Source organism: Saimiri boliviensis (genome assembly GCF_048565385.1).
Source record: "Saimiri boliviensis isolate mSaiBol1 chromosome 19 unlocalized genomic scaffold, mSaiBol1.pri SUPER_19_unloc_1, whole genome shotgun sequence".
Taxonomy (NCBI): domain Eukaryota; kingdom Metazoa; phylum Chordata; class Mammalia; order Primates; family Cebidae; genus Saimiri; species Saimiri boliviensis.
The window spans coordinates 1,843,812-1,862,981 of NW_027412502.1; the positions used below are offsets into that span (position 1 = coordinate 1,843,812).

Below are 19,170 nucleotides of genomic sequence, written 5' to 3' on the forward strand. Positions count from 1 at the left end.
TTGATTCTTTAGAGATACTACTTTATTCTGACTGTGTTCCCATTACTCTGGCTTTGCTTTTTCAACTTCATTTTTCTCTGTCTGCTCCTATTTTTTTGAGATGGAGTTTTGCTCTCGTTGCCCAGGCTGGAATGCAAAGATGTGATTTGGACACAATACAGCATCCACCCCCACTGGGGTTGAAGCAATTCTCCTGCGTCAGCCTCCGGAGTGGCTGGGATCATAGGCACCTGCCACCATGCTCGGCTAATGTCTGTCTGCTCCTTAACTATTGCTTTCCACTCTCCTCTGAGTGATCTCACCCTGTTGCACGGTTTCAGCTATCACCCTCTTATAGATACCTCCAAAACTTTCCCCCCAGGTTACAGTTGCCTTTTTTCATCTGCTTACAGAATAAATAATGTACAATTTTGGTCACATGAATATATATGTGGTCTGCCTAAGCCCTGCTTTGTAACTCTGTAGGTAACTGCTTTGTAGAGGATGTTTCCAAACTGGCATCATTCCAGCTAATAAGACAAATTTGCTACAGGGCAGAGGGAAATGTGTCATTGCTAAAGAGGTGTGAACACTGACTGGTGGGGTGATGTCAGTAAAGCCTCCCTACTCACCTGTGGAAACAACTGACAGACAGTGTGCCCTTGTGTGCTCTCCTGATTTATAAAACACATGCTTTGAATTTGCTGAGGCTTCCGCTCATCTACTCTGAGGCACCCTGACTCAAGGCTTCAGTTGCCCTCTGCTTACTTCTATGTGGGCATAGAGCTTCCCCCAGCTGAGACGGCATGGCAGGAAACCAACAAATTAATGCACTTGAAGGTCACCGTGGCGATGTCAGAAAGTCAGACTGCAGTGAACAGCTTGGTGGGTCTGATTCTCAGGCAGGGATGCTTCTAAGGTGACGACTGTGGAAGATAAAGAGGAAGAATAGAGAAAGAAAGGGAGAAAGAGAAGAAAAGAGGCAGGGAGAAAAAGATGCCAAAAAATAGTTGCTAAACACTGTGCGATTTATTTTCACAGTTGTAGTTTATTTGATCCTCACAGACAGCCTGGTAAGGTATGTTTTTGTTTTGTTTTGTTTTGTTTTGTTTTGTTTTGTTTTGTTTTGTTTTGGGGGTTTTTTGTTTGTTTGTTTGTTAAGATGGCGTCTTGCTCTGTTACCCTGGCTGGAGTGCAATGGCGTGATCTCGGCTCACTGCAATCTCCTCCTCCCGGGTTCAAGTGATTCTACTGTCTCAGCCTCCCAAGTAGCTGGGATTACAGGCACCCACCACAGTGCCTGGCTAATTTTCATATTTTAGTAGAGATGGGGTTTCACTGAGTTGCCCAGGCTGGTCTCGAACTCCTGAGCTCAGGAAATCCACCCACCTCAGCCTCCCAAAGTGCTAGGATTATAAGCATGAGCCAGGGCACCCAGCCCAAGGTAAGTATTTTTTATATTTTAATTTGTATAGGCTAGGAAGCATGAAACACGTCTCCTGAACTAAAAAAATGAAAACTAGTAAATTTGTTCAGCAAGTTGGGAATCACTCATTGTTGCTTTCTTTTGAATTTAATGTTCTTTCAACTATACAACAAAACCTTCATCATTGCTTTGGTGAATTAGCCAGAACGTTTGAGTCATTCTGGGTTCTGTCACTGTCGTGAGGACTCAGCTACCATTGAGTCCTCTGTGCGTTTTTATTTGCACAACTTGTCCTAAACCTGTACGTTTAAGTTAAATCAACACAGCCAGAAACCCAAACCAAATACCTGAGAGCAAATGTTTGTAAACCTGGGACCCACCAGCTTAACAAAGACAGTCTCCTCTGTCCTATCCCCTAAAATCCTCCCATTTTATTACAATTATTTTTTCTTTCTGGTCTAGATTTCTCAACCTGATTTGGCTCAGCTCATATTCTTGGACATGTGAGCTGATTTTTACTGGCTTTAACTCAATACTAATTAGGGATTTGCCTCCTGGGCCACCCTTTGATCCTCCTGGACTTACTTCAGGTCCCTGAATGCTTCACGACCCTACATGAAAGCAAAATTCTCATACTTGTCTACCTGGCTGGCACTCAGATGCTCCAACATTGAAACCGTCTAGTGCAGGGGAGAGTTCAGAGAGGACAAGGGGAGAAGAACCCAATTACAGAACAGCCTTTGGGTACTCCAGCACTGGCTCTCATAAGCAAGTTGTACTTACCCTCTAGCAGGAATGTTATATTGAGAATTTGAAGGAAAGCTTGTCTAGCAAGAACTACCTGCTCTAGTCATCCTTAATGGTCTATATTGGGCAAGCGGTCATTCCACCAAATTCAGGTATGTAGGGCAAATTCCTTTCTCTTCAACTCAATAAGTCATTCTATCATGGGGGTGCTCCAAAAGGTTTTGTACAAACGTACATTAGCATATAGTAATCACTCCCCAACGGTAAGTTTCTGTGATGAGTCATTCCAATAAATGTACCTGTACTTGTGGATTTTTTTCCCCATAGTATCCAGAATTTTGCTGCCATTACCCATGCACTGTGAATTCTTGGAGAGGTTTACGTTTTCATAATCACCTGCAGCCATGACTTCCAAACATCGCCGAATCATTCTCTGCTCCATGCTTGCTGTTATTTCTTATTATTCACATCTTGGCACTGATGGAACATAGCTCCAACCCCTTTCTATTATATTTACAGAGAAACAAATTACTTAAAGTCTTTACTGCAGTTCTAAGCAGATAAAAGGAGCTTATAGTCAGCACCAGATGCACCATAAGACTGGACATAAAAATTTCTCATGGAAAATGTCTGCACATGGCTTGTCCACCTCTTTCAAAAAATCTGTCTTTTTTTAAATTATACTTTAAGTTCTGGAGTATATGTGTAGATCTTGCAGGATTGTTGCATAGGTACACACATGCTATGGTGGTTTGCTGCCACCAACCCCCATCACCTACATCAGGCATTTCTCCCAATGCTATTCCTTCCCAACCTCCCCACCCCTGCTATCCCTCTTCTCGCTCCCACCCCCCAACAGACCCCAGTGTGTGATGTTCCCCTTCGTGTGTCCATGTGTTCTCATCATTCAACTCCCACCTATGAGTGAGAACATGTGGTGTTTGATTTTCTGTTCTTGGGTCAGTTTCCTAAGAATGATGGTTTCCAGCTTTATCTATGTCCCTGCAAAGACATGAACTCATCCTTTTCTGTGTCTGCATAGTATTCCATGGCATATATGTGTCACATTTTCTTTGTCCAGTCTATCATTGATGGACATTTGGGTTGGTTCCAAGTCTTTGTTATTGTGAACAGTGCTGTAAACATACGTGTGCATGTGTTTTTATAACAGAATGATTATAATCCTTTGGGTATATGCCTAGTAATGGGATTGCTGGGCCAAATGGTATTTCTAGTTCAAGATCCTTGAGGAATCACCACACTGTCTTCCACAATGGTTGAACTCATTTACACTCCCACCAACAGTGTAAAAGTGTTCCTATTTCTCCACATCCTCTCCAGCATCTGTTGTCTCCTGATTTTTCAGTGATAGCCATTCTAACTGGCGTGAAATGTTATCTCAATGTGGCATTTCTCTAATGACCAGTGATGATGAGCCTTTTTTTTCATATGTTTGTTGGCTGCATAAATGTCTTCTCACACCAAAGCGCCTGCGGTTTGGGTGAAGCAGCCTGAAGCAAGTCAAGGTGCCACTGCCTGGGGCCCAGCTCAGAGGCTACCAGGGATGCCCCAGTCTGGTTCCCTGGAGTTCATAGCATCCTGTTACCTGGATCTGCACATGGGGGTGCCTTTCTGCATCTCGCCATCAGGTCAGTGCTCCTCCAAGCTCCCTCCTGCTGGCCTGGAGACAGCAGCCTGAAGCACACCCCTACTGCACTCCAGCAGAGCCCTCCAGACCAGAAGCCCCACAGCGGTTAGCCCTGGCTTGGACACTGGGCCTGGGGAACCAGAGCGGGAGCTGGCCGCCCAGCTCCAATCCTGTGGCTCCAGAGTGCCCCGTCGCCAATAGCCATGTGGGTGCAGACGGGTGGCAAAAGTGCCTCGGGCAGGGTCTGGGCTGGATGAGCTGCTTGTGCTCACAATATTGAGGCCATTTGCAGCAAGCTCTGACAGCCCGAGCTCCAAGCTGCAGCTGCAGCCACCTGCACCAGCACCGCCCAGACTGTCTTGGGGCGTTTCTTCAGAGGAAGCTGTCAGCATCCTCAAGTTGCAGGGGCTCTAGACCCAGCACTGCTTCAAGAGGCTTTTTCTCAGGGGCGGCCTTCTCTTCTCAATGGCCTGAAACCTCCATCAATTCCCACAAAATTTATGGGGAACACAAGGACTGGCGCGCATAGGTTGCACACGTCGGTCACTGAGCCACGTGCAGTGATGGCACCTGAGGCGCGCACGCTGCACACTGTGGCTCGCCTGCAGAGGCTGGGACACGCACACGCCACACACGCACGCTGCACGCTGTGGTTCACCTGTGGAGGCTGGGACACGCGCACGCTGCACGTTGTGGTTCGCCTGTGGAGGCTGGGACACGCGCACGCTGCACGTTGTGGCTCGCCTGTGGAGTCTGGGACACGCGCACGCTGCACGTTGTGGCTCGCCTAAGGAGGCTGGGACATGCGCACGCCGCACGTTGGGGCTCGCCTGCGGAGACTGGGACACGCCCACGCCGCACGTTGTGGCTCGCCTGCGGAGGCTGGGACACGCGCACGCCGCACGCTGGGGCTCGCCCGCCGAGGCTGGGACACGCGCACGCCGCACGCTGGGGCTCGCCCGCCGAGGCTGGGACACGCGCACGCCGCACGCTGCGGCTCGCCCGCGGAGGCTGGGACACGCGCACGCCGCACGCTGGGGCTCGCCCGCGGAGGCTGGGACACGCGCACGCCGCACGCTGCGGCTCGCCTGTAGAAGCGTGGCCTCGAGCACGCCGCACGCGCATAACGGCTTGGCTTGCCTGTCGCGGTGGCTTGGCTTTGCTGTTCCTGGCTTAGCGTGGTGTTCCTCGCTTGGCTCCGTGTTCCTAGCTTTGACTGACGTTTCCTCCCTCGCATTCCTTGGCTGGGCCTGACCTTTTATCTGCTGAGCTTGGCATTCCCCTGGCCGGGCTGGGTGTTTCCTTGGGTTGGAGTGGGCTCTCCCTGGGTGGGCGTGGGCTTTCCCTGGGTGGGCTGGGCTGGGCTGGGCTCCCCTCCTGGGGTGGGCAGGTTCGGGCTGGGATTGACCTTTCTCTTCAACCAGGTTGGAAACCCGGAGTTTCCTGCTAGTCGGTCAAGCTGGTTCGTAGAGGCGATCTGCCCGCTACTACTGGCCTCCCCTGGCTGTTAAAAGCAGATGGTGGCTGAGGTTTGTTCAAAGCCGGCTGCCTCCGCTATGAAGAAGCCCTTTGGTCTCAGGAGCAGGATGGGCAAATGGTGCTGCCACTGCTTCTCCTGCTGCAGGGGGAGCGGCAAGAGCAACGTGGGCACTTGGGCAGACTATGACGACAGTGCCTTCGAGGAGCCAAGGTACCAGGTCCGGCGAGAAGACCTGGACCAGCTCCACAGAGCCGCCTGGTGGGGTAAAGTCCCCAGAGCCGATCTCATCGTCATGCTCAGGAGCACTGACGTGAACGAGACGGACACGGAACAAAGGTAACTGGGCCTCGCTGAGAGGAGGCGGGATGGTGGGGATGTGCCCTACTGGTGTGGGGGCGGTGGCGGGGTGCCCGGCTTTATCGTCTCTGCAGGCCCCGCACCGTCCTGGCTGTGGGAACCTCAGAGGGGTCAGGGCACAGGCCTCTTTATGAGCAGCAACGTGAAAAGAAAACTTTAACTGATTTCCAATCAAATTATAATTTCCCTCGTAGAACACTAATAGACTGTCTTAAAGTGATGTACCTCGCAAAACTAAATCGTTGCAGTGGATTATTTTCAATGTACACATTTTAAAACAATGTCATATACATTATAGAAAGGTATATATTGAGAACTAAGTTCCATAGTATATCAACTTCTGGCTAAATATTCTTCAAATAAAATTCAATATGTGTTTCATATCAATGTATCCTATGTAAATATGTTATTTACTGAGAAACCTTAGAAGGAAAATAAATGGGAAGATGGTTTGTGTCTTTGAATAGGAAGACTCATTTCTCTCAAGATATGAGCTCTTTCTGCGGGTGTTGAACAATGAGAACACATGGACACGGGGAGGGGAGCACTACACACTGGGGTCCGTTGGGGGGAAATGGGGGCGGGACGGGGGTTGGGAAGGTGGGGAGAGATAGCATGGGGAGAAATGACAGATACAGGTGAGGGGAAGGAAGGCAGCAAACCACACTGCCATGTGTGTACCTATGCAACAGTCTTGCATGTTCTTCACATGTATCCCAAAACGTAAAATGCAATTAAAAAATCTAAAAAAAAAAAAGATATGAGCTCTTTCTGTATTTATCACTTTGACCTAAACCAAATGAAAATAGCAAAGTTTTAGCATTTTTAAATTAGGCATGCTGTCTGTTACTGTGATAAATTAATTTTTTTGTAGCAGAATAGAAAAAGATTTGCTTTCCAGATGTCAAAATTTGCATGTGCTATTTCCACAAATTGTTTACTAACAGCTGAAAAGACATAAATGAGCAGAATAGAATAGGAAATCCAGAAATAGTCAAATGTATGTAAGAATTTAGTCCTTGATAAAGGTGATGTTTTATATTAGTAAAAAACTTAATTATTCCTAAGTGAAATGCAGGCTGTTTGGAGAAACCTAGCTAGATTTTTATGTGACAAAAATAAATTCCTGCAGTATACAGTAAAAAACTTTAAATACACAAAAGGTGAAAAGTACCAGAAAAAAAAAAACACAAATGCTTATTTATATATGCATATATAAATATTTAGGTGAAGTCTTTGTCGCCCAGGCTGGAGTATAGTGGTGTGATCTCGGCTCACTGCAACCTCTGTCTCCCAGGTTTAAGCAATTCTCTGCCTCAGCCTCTCGAGTAGCTGGGATTACAGGTGCCCATCACCATGCCTGGCTATTTGTTTTTGTATTTTTAGTAGAGATGGGTTTCATCATCTTGGCCAGGCTGGTCTTGAACTCTTGAACTTGTGATCCACCTGCCTTGGCCTCCCAAAGTGCTGAGATTACAGTTGTGAGCCACTGTGCCTGGCCTATATATGCAGATGTATTTTTATGTTCACAATGACCTTCCTAAGAACCTCCCAAAGCAAATATTCTGAAAGTTGGCTTGGCAAAATAAAAAACATCCGTATATAAGAAAAACATTAACAGAGGTCCAACATCTTTACAAAACATGTATTTTCACTTTACAGAGAATTCTTTCAAGTCAACCAAAAGACAACTAAATAAACTCAATTTAAAATTGGGCAAAGTAATTTCTTTGTATGTCTACCAGTGATCGACACACTTAGGAAAACATAGTGTTCTGGTAAGAGAAGGAATTTAAGCTAGAGGAGGAATGAAATACTGTTTTCTATTTCATAGAAATTAGAAAATACTGTTTAGAAATTAAAAATATTTTCTAATTTCTAACAGAATTAGAAAATACTGTTTTCTAATTCTAATTTAAGTTAGAAGAGGAATGACAAGCCAGGTGCAGTGATTCATGCCTGTAATCTCAGCACTTTGGGAGGTCAAGGAAGGTGGATCATGATTTCAGAATTTGAGACCAGCCAGGCCAGCATGGTGAAAGCCTGTCTCTACTAAAAATACAAAACTTTGCTGGACCTGGGCCTGGTGGCGAGTACTTGTAATCTCAGATACTTGGGAGACTGAGGCAGGAGAACTGCTTCAACCTGGGAGGCATAGGTTGCAGTGAGCCAAGATTGTGCCACTGCACTCTGGTCTGGGGACACAGCGAGACTCCCTCTCAAAAAAAAAAAAAAAAGAAAAAAAGAAAAAAAAAAGGGGGGGGGAATAGAATATGGTTTTCTATCCACAAAGTGTGTGAGGATGAAGAACCGTGGTATTTATACAGTTGCTTAAAGTTTAAGTTGCTGTGACTTTTCAAATAGATACTTTGGTGGTAAGAACTCTATTTTTAAAATGTATATGCCTTTACTCATCAATTTCATTATTCTGAAATAGCTTTAATAAATGTATACATCTTTTTTTGTATTGCTTATAATAGCAATGTATTGAGAAGAACTCATATGAAGATTTTACGAACAAATTTCAGTGCATCCATGGCATGGAATGATATGTAACCATTGAGGGCATCAATAGATAGAGATATGTTGACATGCAAAGATGTAATTTGGTATATAAAGTGAGGAAAAAATCTGTTTTACATATACACCAACAATCTGCTTTTGTGTTAGCTGAAAAGATGTAGAAAATATGATCAAATTTATTTCTGGGGATTTGTGAGTGAAGTTTTTCCCTTTCTCTTATCTGTGATTTCTGCAATGAACATCTCAAAAGTTTTAGTTAAGTTTCAGTAGTCATGAAATAATCCTTGGGAAGAGAAGAAATATGCTGCTTGCATAGATACAAATAGTTTCTCACATTCTATTATTTATTATTATTTCTGTGGATGGGTATCTTCTGTAAACTTTTACCCTATCCAGAAGTAGAGGGAATCTGTTTACCTGTTCCAGTAGATTTTATTGTATATTCATTTTATTATATATTTATCTTCTTATATATAATGTGTAAAAACTGTAGATTAATGGTTTTACTTTAGTTATATATGAAAATTAAAATAGCAAATATAACTGATTATTACTATTACAAATGTATTCCTCTACAGGAGTTTTTTTTTAAATATTGAACTCACCAGCTGTATCCTTTCAATCTATTTATTCATCAAACATAAGCCAGACACCTATTTTGTGGCAGGCATATTCTACTGTCTCGCACCTATTACGTGGCAGGCATGTTCTACTCCCTCTCAGTGTCCTTCATCTTTGAAAACTTCATGTTTACATGTTGGGGCTGGGCAAACTGAGATATTTAAAATTGGGGTATTAGAACTTAATCTCAATTGAAGCTTTTCCTCTCTCCTTTCAAACAAAAGTGTTTCTGAAGGTAGAAATAGTAAAAAGATAACCTTTAATTGTCCTTTAAAATTTATAACAATCTTGGATAAAGACTGTTTTAGTACTTTTAAGAACTAAAATGGGATACATAAACAGCAGCCACAAAAAAAGAATGAGAGCATGTCCTTTACAGGGACATGGATGATGTTGGAGGCCATTATCCTTAGCAAACTAACACAGGAACAGAAAACACCAGATACCACATATTCTCACTTACAGGTGAGAGCTAAATGATGAGAACACACAGACACCTACAGGGGAGCAGCACACACTGGGCCTATCAGACGGTGGGGGTTGGGAGGAGGGAAAGCAGCAGGAAATAGAAGGAACAGGTAGTAGGCTTCATATCTGGGTGATGAAACAATCTGTACAACCCCCCTTGGCACACATTTACCTATGTAACAAAACTGCGCATCCTGCACAGGTATCACTGGATGTAAACGTTGAAGAAACTCCACAAATAGTTTTCCAAATCCTTTTTTAAAAAAGAAAATTGCTAATAGTCTTAAATCCTAATATTAATGATTAGAAATACCTGATTTACGTACATTCTGTAATTCTGAGTATTGAAAAAAATGAGACATACTTAGTCATTTAAATCTCAAGTTTTCTTTGGCTTAAAGTTTTTTGAAAACCAAAGTAAGAATTAGTTTATTTTAGAAATTTGTTTTTGTTTTCACCTCAGCCTTCTTATTTCATCTAAATGCCAGTCATTGGACTAGAACTGTGCCAGACCTCTTATATTATAACGTGGCCTAGCTAATGTAAGGCACCAGGCATTGTAAGATGCCTCATTATTTTACGTCCAAATAAGAGAATTATTTAAATGCTGCTAATTAGTTATAGTAAATCATGAATTACAAGTGACATTCCAGTGTAAGAAATGTTCAAACGTGGAATCATCTTAGAATCACTAAAATAGAATGTTACCTGTAATCCTTAAAAACTACCTCAAAGTGTAGGTATAATTGTATTATCTCACTCAATTCACATGTCTCCAGTAGTAGTAGTAAAAATTATAATATCTAGCAATTGAGCTGTTGTGTTAGGAACTATTCTCTGTCTTTTGTGTAGAGTCTCATTAAGTATTACAGTGGTTTTCTCTGAGAAAGTTACTATTTTCATTCCCATTTTATTGTTGAGGAAATTGAGATACAAAAAGGCTAAGCAACATCTAGGAAGTGACAGAGCGGAAAGAGGATTCCAGCCCAAGTTGAATGGAATCCAAGGGCTATGCTCTTTCTGTTCAAATAGGCTGCTCTTTCACTCATACAGTGAGTAAGGAGGGGTAATAAATAGTATACTTTCTTCAAAGGAAAATGCAATGTTTGTTTTGAAGGCAGAGTAATAGCAGACTGTTCAGTGTTTGCAATGACATGAATTGCTGAGGTGGCTGTAGATAGTGCACTACAATTTCCTAAAAAGTCTTCTCACTCCCATAGAACTGCCCTCCATTTGGCCTCTGCCAATGGGAATTCAGAAATAGTAAAACTCTTGCTGTACAGAAGATGTGAACTTCATGCCTTTGACAGCAAAAAGAGGACAGCTCTAATAAAGGTATGCAGTAGCCGACTGTATCGGCACGAGATGGATTTGATTTCAATATGTAGAATAAAGATGAGTTTTCTCATTTAAATATAGCTAGTTGGTGAAACCTGTGGAATATTTCTTTTGAGTTCCTAGGATTTATGATTTGTTTTTGGTCTAATACTGACAGGCCGTACAGTGCCAAGAAGATGAATGTGTGTTAACGTTGCTAGAACATGGCACTGACCCAGACCTTCCGGATGTGTATGGCAATACCGCGCTACACTATGCGGTCTACAATGAAGACAAATTACTGGCCAAAGCACTGCTTTTATACGGTGCTGATATTGAAGCAAAAAACAAGGTATAGATCTATCCATTTTATTTTCAAAATACTGAAATGCGATTGTTTTAACACCGACCTCCTGTGTAAGGGTTAGTTTTCTGTATTTGGAAGCTCAAGCGTACCTGAATGAAAATATTTTGAAATGACTTAATTGTCTAAGATTTTATTTTAAATATTGTTAAATTTAAAGAAGAATTAGAGGGTACAGCTTTTTTAAAAATGTACTTGTGGTAAATTTCTTTTTTTGAAAACACTGACATTGTAAAAGGTAATACTTATTGCTTTTTCCAATTTTTCTTTCCCAGGTTTTTTGTTTGTTTGTTTGTTTGTTTATTTTTCCTAATGACTGTAAAATAGTAAAATTTGCCCTGGAAATAAGTTTTACATTAAAACTCCAAGAAAACAAAAACATGTTTCAGTGAATAGAAATCCTGCTGCTTTGGCAAATTTCTAAGAAAAGTAATCGATATGAAGTGATGTATCTTGAGTGGCAAGGCTTAGGGTAGCTCTGATTGCTCATGAGGGAGAAATGGAAAGGGGAGAAAAGAGCAATCAGAAATATCAAGGCTAGTTTGGAAATTAGGTAATGGAGGGGAAAGACCATGAAACGGTTGTGTGTGTGTGTGTGTGTGTGTGTGTGTGTGTGTGTGTGGTGGTATTCATTCGTTTCTTTTGTATGGTGAGACAGAGTTCTCTTCAGTTTTAGAGAATGAGTTTTCAGTTTGGGAGAGGGAGTTAGTTATAAATTGCCTGGAGATCAATGTTAGGAGGCCTCTGAGGAACCAGATTGGCAGTGAATAGGTGGTAATGTAGTGGGAAACCCTTGAGCAGAGGGAGTAACAGGTACTTAACTGACTCATGATCCTCTTCTGGTAGAAATAGCCAACTAGAGTCTCAATTCTGCTTTCTAATCTAGAATGTCTTGATGGGAAGGTGGGAGAAAAGGAGCTTATAAATAACAAGATCAAGTTGGATTTTGAGTTTACTAGACCCTGTTCTTCTCTTACCTGGGAAAATTATGTGGTGTTTTCAGCAAATGAATCTCTCTCCTACTCTTTTCTCTTTTTGGCCAAATCCTCAAATGATAAAGGGAATTGGTCATGTGGCTAAGAGAGGACACCGAAGTAATTATCTATTGCACTAGTTTTCAGCTAGAATTGTGCATCTCAGTAACCTGAGGAAAAATTTTAAATAATCTACAAGTCTAGGCTCTCCCCTGAAGATTTTCATAAAGTAAGTCTAATAAATCCTGGACATGTATGTTTCAAAAGGTTTCCTTGAAGCCAGGCATGGTGGTGAATGGCTGTAGTCTCAGCTGCTGGGGAGGCTGAGGGGGAAAATTGCTTGAGCTCAGGAGTTTGAGTCTAGCCTGGGCAACATAATGAGACCTTTCTCTAAACAATGATGACAAATTCCTCAAAATCTGGATACACTCCTGCTGAGGAATCACTGAATAAATAAGTGTAATATATAAATTCTTACATCTCAGAAACTTAAGATCTCTAGAATAGTTGCAGTTGGAGTTGGATATGTGCTAATTCCTTTATATCTTTCATTTCCCATAATACTAGTTTGACTTTTTTCGGGGGTGGGAGACAAGGTCTCTGCCAGGCTGGAGTGCAGTAGTGTGATCACAGCTCCCTGCAGCCTTGACCTCCCCAAGCTCAGGTGGTCCTTCAACCTCAGTTTTAGTATTTTTTTTTTTTTTTTCTGAAGTAGAGATGAGTTTTTTGCCATGTTGCCCAGGCCAGTCTTGAACTCCTGGGCTCAAGTGATTCACCTGCTTCAGGCTTTCAAAATGCTAGGATTACAGGTGTGTGCCACCATTGCTGGCCTAATCTGACTTTTATCTCTGTGGTTGGGATGTTAAAATGAATATTATTGGCAGTATCAATCAGCTTACGGAATAACACCTTCTCCTAACATCAGTTATTCACTGCCATTCAGAAGGTCTTTAGAAATTTGCAGTGAGTAGTCTTCAATAAGTAGAGGATGGTCCTCTCAGGATTTTGTGTCTCTTTGTTACCATTCAAGTGCTTAGCTCAGTAAGTTGTTAGTAAGATCAGAGTTTTCTCAGAATTGTAGCAAGTTCTAAACTTCTTTGATCAATTGAAGCTTTATTATAGACTATCCAGTATCTCTCTAAATGGTATTGGGAAAACTGGCTAGCAGTGTGCAGAAAGCAGAAACTGGACCCCTTCCTGACACCTTACACTAAAATTAATTCCAGATGGATTAACAATCTAAACATAAGTCTTAACACCATAAACACCCTAGAAGAAAACCTAGGCAAAACCATTCAGGACATAGGCGTAGGCAAGGACTTCATGGCTGAAACACCAAAAGCAATGGCAACAAAAGCCAAAATAGACAAATGGAATCTAATTAAACTCCAGAGCTTCTGTACAGCAAAGGAAACAATCATTAGAGTGAACTGGCAACCAACAGAATGGGAAAAGCATTTTGCAATCTGCCCATCTGACAAAAGACTAATATCCAGAATGTGCGAAGAAATAAAACAGATTTATAAGAAAACAAACAAACCCAATCAAAAGTGGTCAAAGGATATGAACAGACACTTTACAAAAGAAGACATATATGAGCCCACCAAACGTATTAAAAAATGCTCATCAGCACTGGTCATTAGAGAAATGCTAATCAAAACCACATTGAGATACCATCTCACACCAGTTAGAATGGTGATCTTTAAAAAACCTGGAGACAACAGATGCTGGATAGGATGTAGAGAAATAGGAACATTTTTGCACTGTTGGTGGGATTGCAAATTAGTTCAACCATTGTGGAAAACAGTGTGGCAATTTCTCAAGGACCTAGAAATAGAAATTCCATTTGACCCAGCAATCTCATTACTGGGTATATACCCAAAGAATTATAAATTGCTCTATTATAAAGACAAATGCACACATATGATCATTGTGGCACTGTTTACAATAGCAAAGACCTGGAACCAACCCAAATGTCCATCAATTATAGACTGGATAAACAAAATGTGGCACATATACACCGTGGAATACTATGCAGCCATAAAAAATGAGTTCATGTCCTTCGTAGGGACATGGATGACTCTGGAAACCATCATTTTAGCAAACAGACACAAGAACAGGAAACCAAACACCACATATTATCACTCAAAGGTGGGTGTTGAACAATGAGAACACATGGACACAGGGAGGGGAGCATCAGAGACTGTGGTCGGTTGAGGGGGTCTAGGAGAGGGACAGCAGGGGCATGGGGAGGGTAGGGAGGGATAATGAGGGGAGAAATACAAGATAGAGGAGATAGGGGGATGAAGGCAACAAACCACCTTGCCATGTTTGTAACTATGCAACAATCCTGCATGATTTGCACATGCACCCCAGAACCTAAAGTACAATAAATAATAAAAAATAAAACGTTTGTAGAGCATTTGCTTAATCAGGATGGCAGTTTTAAACACTGAAAACCATGGAGTTATTGAGACTACATATAGGGATTCTGTAAATTTGGTTTCACTAGTTCTGTGAACTGATTATTTATTTAGTTACCAATCTGGAAAACTTAAATACAAATTGATTTTAAATGAATACATGTTGGAAAAATTGTTGAAATGGGCAGTATGAGACTTAGTAGCAATATTTATTGCACATTGGAGCTTGATCTTTTGGTAAAACATGAAACTAAAGAAATATTTTACAAATTCTTGCTTTATACCCAACAATTTGTCTTAGAGTTTGAGAATATAGAGCTAAAAGATACAGCTCTTTGTTTAGATGGAAAAAATATTATCATCCAATAATACCATGCCAAACGCTGGCATAGAAGCAAAGATTCCTGGAACCAGTAAGTGTTTAAACTGAGTTTTTGAGATGATCAGAGTTAATGTGTTGAGGCAGAAGAGAGGTGTCTCCAAGGGAAAGAGCAGTGTGTGAGAAAGCACCGAAGAGTAAGAAGGAAGTGACTATAATTTGTTTACTTTCTATGAGTGTAAGTTTATAGGATCTTATATAGTTTCCAGTTCAGTTGAGAAGTACATAATTTTTTGAATCAAATATCATTTTTGCTTTTATTGTTTTACAGTGTGGCCTCACGCCACTTTCACTTGCTGTATATGGACAAAAAGAGAAAATGATGAAATTTTTAATCAAGAAAAAAGCTAATGTAAATGCAATTGATAAATTTGGAAGGTATAGTTATTTTTTTTAATCTCTGTGTTGTAGAATGATAGCAGTCACTCAAGTCATAAACATTTATAAGATTAACTTATTGCAACATAGTGATCAGGATCAACAAATCAGTTAAGTAGAAAAACAATTAGACTGGGCAACATAAAGAACAGTTTTAGTGGGATTCCTCTTACTACACTGACTGATGTTATTATGTGACATTTTTGGTTATATGATTTATGTTAGCTAAATGGATTTCATATTTGTCTCATGAAGTGTGAACTTTAACTTTTAGTTTACTTATCACTTAGGATTGAACTTAACTCTTTCTAGTAGTTTTTAATCTCTATGTCTTATATGCTTTTCCACTAATACACTTTATTAAACATAAATAGGAGTTGATAATCATTTTGTCTTTTGAATAACTCTGTGATGAGTTGCTTTCTTTGAAGAATATAAATGTTAGCTTATGCCTCCAAGACAATTAATTGCTATTCCCACATACTGTAAGTTCATCAGCTTTTGTTTTAATTCCAGTGTATTTTGATGTTTTGATTATTTATTTATTTATTTGTTTGTTTGTTTGTTTATTTTTGAGACAGAGTCTCGCTCTGTCACCAGGCACCAGGCTGGAGTGCAGTGGTACCATCTCTGCTCACTGCAAACTCCACCTCCCAGGTTCAAGCAATTTTCCTGAATCGGCCTCCTGAGTAGCTGAGATTATAAGCACGCTTCACCATGCCCAGCTAATTGTTGTATTTCTTAGTAGAGACTGGGTTTCACCGTGTTGGTCAGGATGGTCTCAATTTCTTTACCTTGTGATCCGCCTGCCTCGGCCTCCCAGAGTGCTGGGATTACAGGTGTGAACCACTGTGTCTGGCCTTATTTGTAATTGGTATGGAGAGAGGAAGTAGAGATAGTTTTAAGTGGGTACACTGTTCCTTTAATGAAGGCAAGGTGTAGGTGGGTGATAAGAGAAAAGAGCTAGGCTTCGGATTCACACAAGACTGGGTTTAATTCCTAGCTTTCTTACTTGATAGGTGTGTGACCTTGGCAATGTTATTTACCACCAAATGTGTTGTCATATATGAAAAGGAGGAGAATATCTCCTTCAAAATTGCCTGTGCATAAGTAAGAAAGATGTGTGTGTGCGGCATTTAATTCAGTGCCCAGCACATGCTTATTGGCATCATTAACTGAAACTATTATGACTACTGTTTTCACCATTCTTATTAATATTACTGCTTTCAGCATGCAGATAGCTCTTATGTGACCCCACAGCTGATTTTCTGTTACTGTATATCAGTCTCGGGAAGCGGGAAGGAAATCTTTACTGAAATCTTTGTTCACTTCAGATAAGTGGCCCTAGCATAGTTTCTTGCCCATCAAAGGCCTTTAAATTAGCAGCTTCTACTATTTAACACCCACTGAGATAAGAGGTTTTCTTTTTGTCCCTTCCTTTTAACTTTGGTGGTATTTTACAGAGATTAACACTTGAGCACCCAAGATGCTTATGTCTTTTAGTGCATGCAAATGTTTAATTCTGCATTGACAGGCAAGATACTAAATGGGTAAAGTATGCCAGATTAGCTTACAACTTTATTACAGTTAGGGAAAAATTACCTCTCTGTCATTTTAGGACTGTGCTTATACTTGCCGTATGTTGTGGATCAGCAAGTATGGTTGGCCTTCTACTTGATCAAGATATTGATGCATTTTGTCGAGATAAATCTGGAAAAACTGCCAGGGATTATGCTGTGTCTAGTCAACATAATATGTAAGTGTTTACATGAAAAGTCTAGTTAACACTAAATTAAGGCTTAAAATAATTACAACAACTGTATCTTATATATCAAGTGAGATGTAGTAGTTTGGTTTGGGTAGTTTTAAAGTGGCAATGAGTTAGTCCCCTGCATCAGCTAGAAATCAAGCAAAAGGTAGACTGGTTAGAAGTACCAGTGTGTGCAGGATTCTTTATCTCAGGACTTGTAAGACCTTTATGTTTACAGATTCCAACATTGTTCATTTCATCCAAGTATAACACCTATGAATGAGATAAAAAATAGTGTCACATCTTTCTTTTTTCTTTTTTTCTTTTTTTTTTTTTTTTTTTGATTAGTTATTTGGGTCTTGAAATGTCCAGTTTATCAGAAAGTCATTTACTGTCTTCTGAAGACTATCTCTTCCATACTCTTTGAATTTTTCAAGAACCAAAGGGATTTACTAAATCCAAGGAAGACAATCCCTTTTATCAAATCAGAAGGACTAGAAACAAAGGGCACTCCAATCATTCTGTTGTTTCTGTTGATTCTGTTGCATTTTTGCCCCTGAAACTGGTCCTGCTGCCTGGTAATGGTTGATCTTTGACACCAAGATGCCCTTACTGATTCAGAGCCCTCAGGTCTTCATGGTGATTCATACAAAGATGTTGAAGTTACAGCGTTTTTTAAATTCACATACCTATGCTTATATGCTCAGCCATTATTCCCAAAGCACCAGCACCATTCTCTGGCAATGTGACTTTATCCACACACAAAATGAGCTAATTGACCATCTCCCCCATATTCAGCCTAGACTTAGCTGAGACCTTCATGGTAAGAGATCCTTTCAGGCCTTTTTTGGTCTTTTCTGTAGCAGATATTCATTGGGCTTGTTCTAAATGGTCAGAGAAGTTGAAATAATGTGGCAGGAAGAGATGAGTGTTTCTTTCTTCTTTGCTACCAGTTCTGTACCCTCATGCACCTTTATATCCTGTATAATACCTGAGGCAGTAGAAAATCCCATATTTACCTTCCCAGAAGCGGCGGACTCCCAGTTGTGATTGGCCCCTTGACTGATCTGTTTTAAATAATAATGAAAATTGCCCAAGCTACTTGCAACTCTACCTCAATATTTAAAAATATTTTCAAATTCTACCTCACAGGAAGCTATTGAAGAGAATTCTCAGAATCTCAAGTAGGTTAGTTGGACTTAACAGAGCCATACCTTGTCCATGTCTCATCACTGAATGTAGGGAATCCTTGAGCCCTGCACACTGGGTGCCAGAACATAGGGATCCATAAGCCCCACACGTTGGGTGCCAGAATGTAGGGCTCCATGAGCCCCACATTGGGCACCAGAATGTAGGGAGCCACCCCTACATCACCTGTGGGTACCCTGAGTTTGGTGGCAACAAAGGAATGAGAAAAAGAAAGATGAAGAGAGATGATGGGACCAGAGGGCCATCACTTATTACTTTGGAGGTGACAGTGAAGGCCCTGAGCTCTGACCATCCACTCTATTTATTGGTTACAATCACTTTGATCTACAGGGTAGGGGTGGAGTAATGGTGGGGAGAGGATGATGGTGGAGTGAACCAGTGAGCCAGAACTGAATCAGTGAACGGGAAGTGGTGTGTCATTCTAAGGATTGATAACAGTGGCAGTTTGGGGGTTTCACAAAAGAAGAACATGTGGTTATCTTTAGCTTGTTATCTAAGTACAGCTGATGGAACACAGACCTTACAAGGAGCCCACAAGTCTGGCTACATCATAGTTCTACGAAGGGTTTTTATAGCCTTGAGCACCATGTTTATGGTAACAGAGCCAAGGTCACCCTGCACTGGAGCATGAGGCATGAAGAGGCCTTCCTCCTCAGAGGCCTCCTGCGGCCTTCTGCAGTGTATTATTCCCTGCTTATATGTTACTCATAACCAATTTATGTAGGTACTCTGTAAGTTCTTTCTAATCACGTGTAAAAGTAGAACTTTCTGCTTGCTTCAGCAGCACACATTCTCAAATTGAAACAATAAAGAGAAAAATAGCATGGCTTCCTGCATAAGGAGGCCACACAGATTTTTGAAGCATTCCATATTTTGCACAGTCAGTGGAAGGTCATTTGACTGTTTGCTGACTAGCTATAATGCAACAGAGTGATTCAAAGCAAAATGGGTGTCACCAAAATATTGAAGTTGTTATTTGTACTGCAAAAATAGTCATGTAAGGTGGTCTATGAGATAACACTGGAACTGAATAATGTGTGTGGTGTTGTGTGCAAAATATGTTGTTAGTATGTATCTTGCAACTTCTTCATGGAACCTAAAAATAAATGAAAGTAGGGTTTTGGTCT

At 41.2% G+C, this 19,170-nt stretch overlaps 1 protein-coding gene, 1 long non-coding RNA gene and 1 other non-coding gene across 4 annotated transcripts in view; all 3 read left to right on the top strand.

Annotated features, from left to right (window-relative positions):
- LOC141583197 (uncharacterized) overlaps positions 1 to 19,170 on the top strand; it is a 776,849-nt gene that overhangs the window by 86,002 nt on the left and 671,677 nt on the right. The window lies entirely within an intron of this gene.
- Positions 5,221 to 19,170, top strand: part of LOC141583203 (uncharacterized) — a 92,318-nt gene continuing 78,368 nt past the window's right edge. Inside the window, exons 1-5 of the mRNA XM_074392528.1 lie at positions 5,221 to 5,616; positions 10,470 to 10,584; positions 10,745 to 10,918; positions 14,978 to 15,084; positions 16,703 to 16,840. Of these exons, the coding sequence (XP_074248629.1) occupies positions 5,318 to 5,616; positions 10,470 to 10,584; positions 10,745 to 10,918; positions 14,978 to 15,084; positions 16,703 to 16,840 (833 nt within the window). The 5' untranslated portion in view covers positions 5,221 to 5,317. The remainder of the gene's footprint in view (positions 5,617 to 10,469; positions 10,585 to 10,744; positions 10,919 to 14,977; positions 15,085 to 16,702; positions 16,841 to 19,170) is intronic.
- LOC141583239 (U6 spliceosomal RNA) lies at positions 18,816 to 18,919 on the top strand. Its single transcript, XR_012515930.1, has one exon. It is a non-coding gene; the product is annotated as a U6 spliceosomal RNA (small nuclear RNA).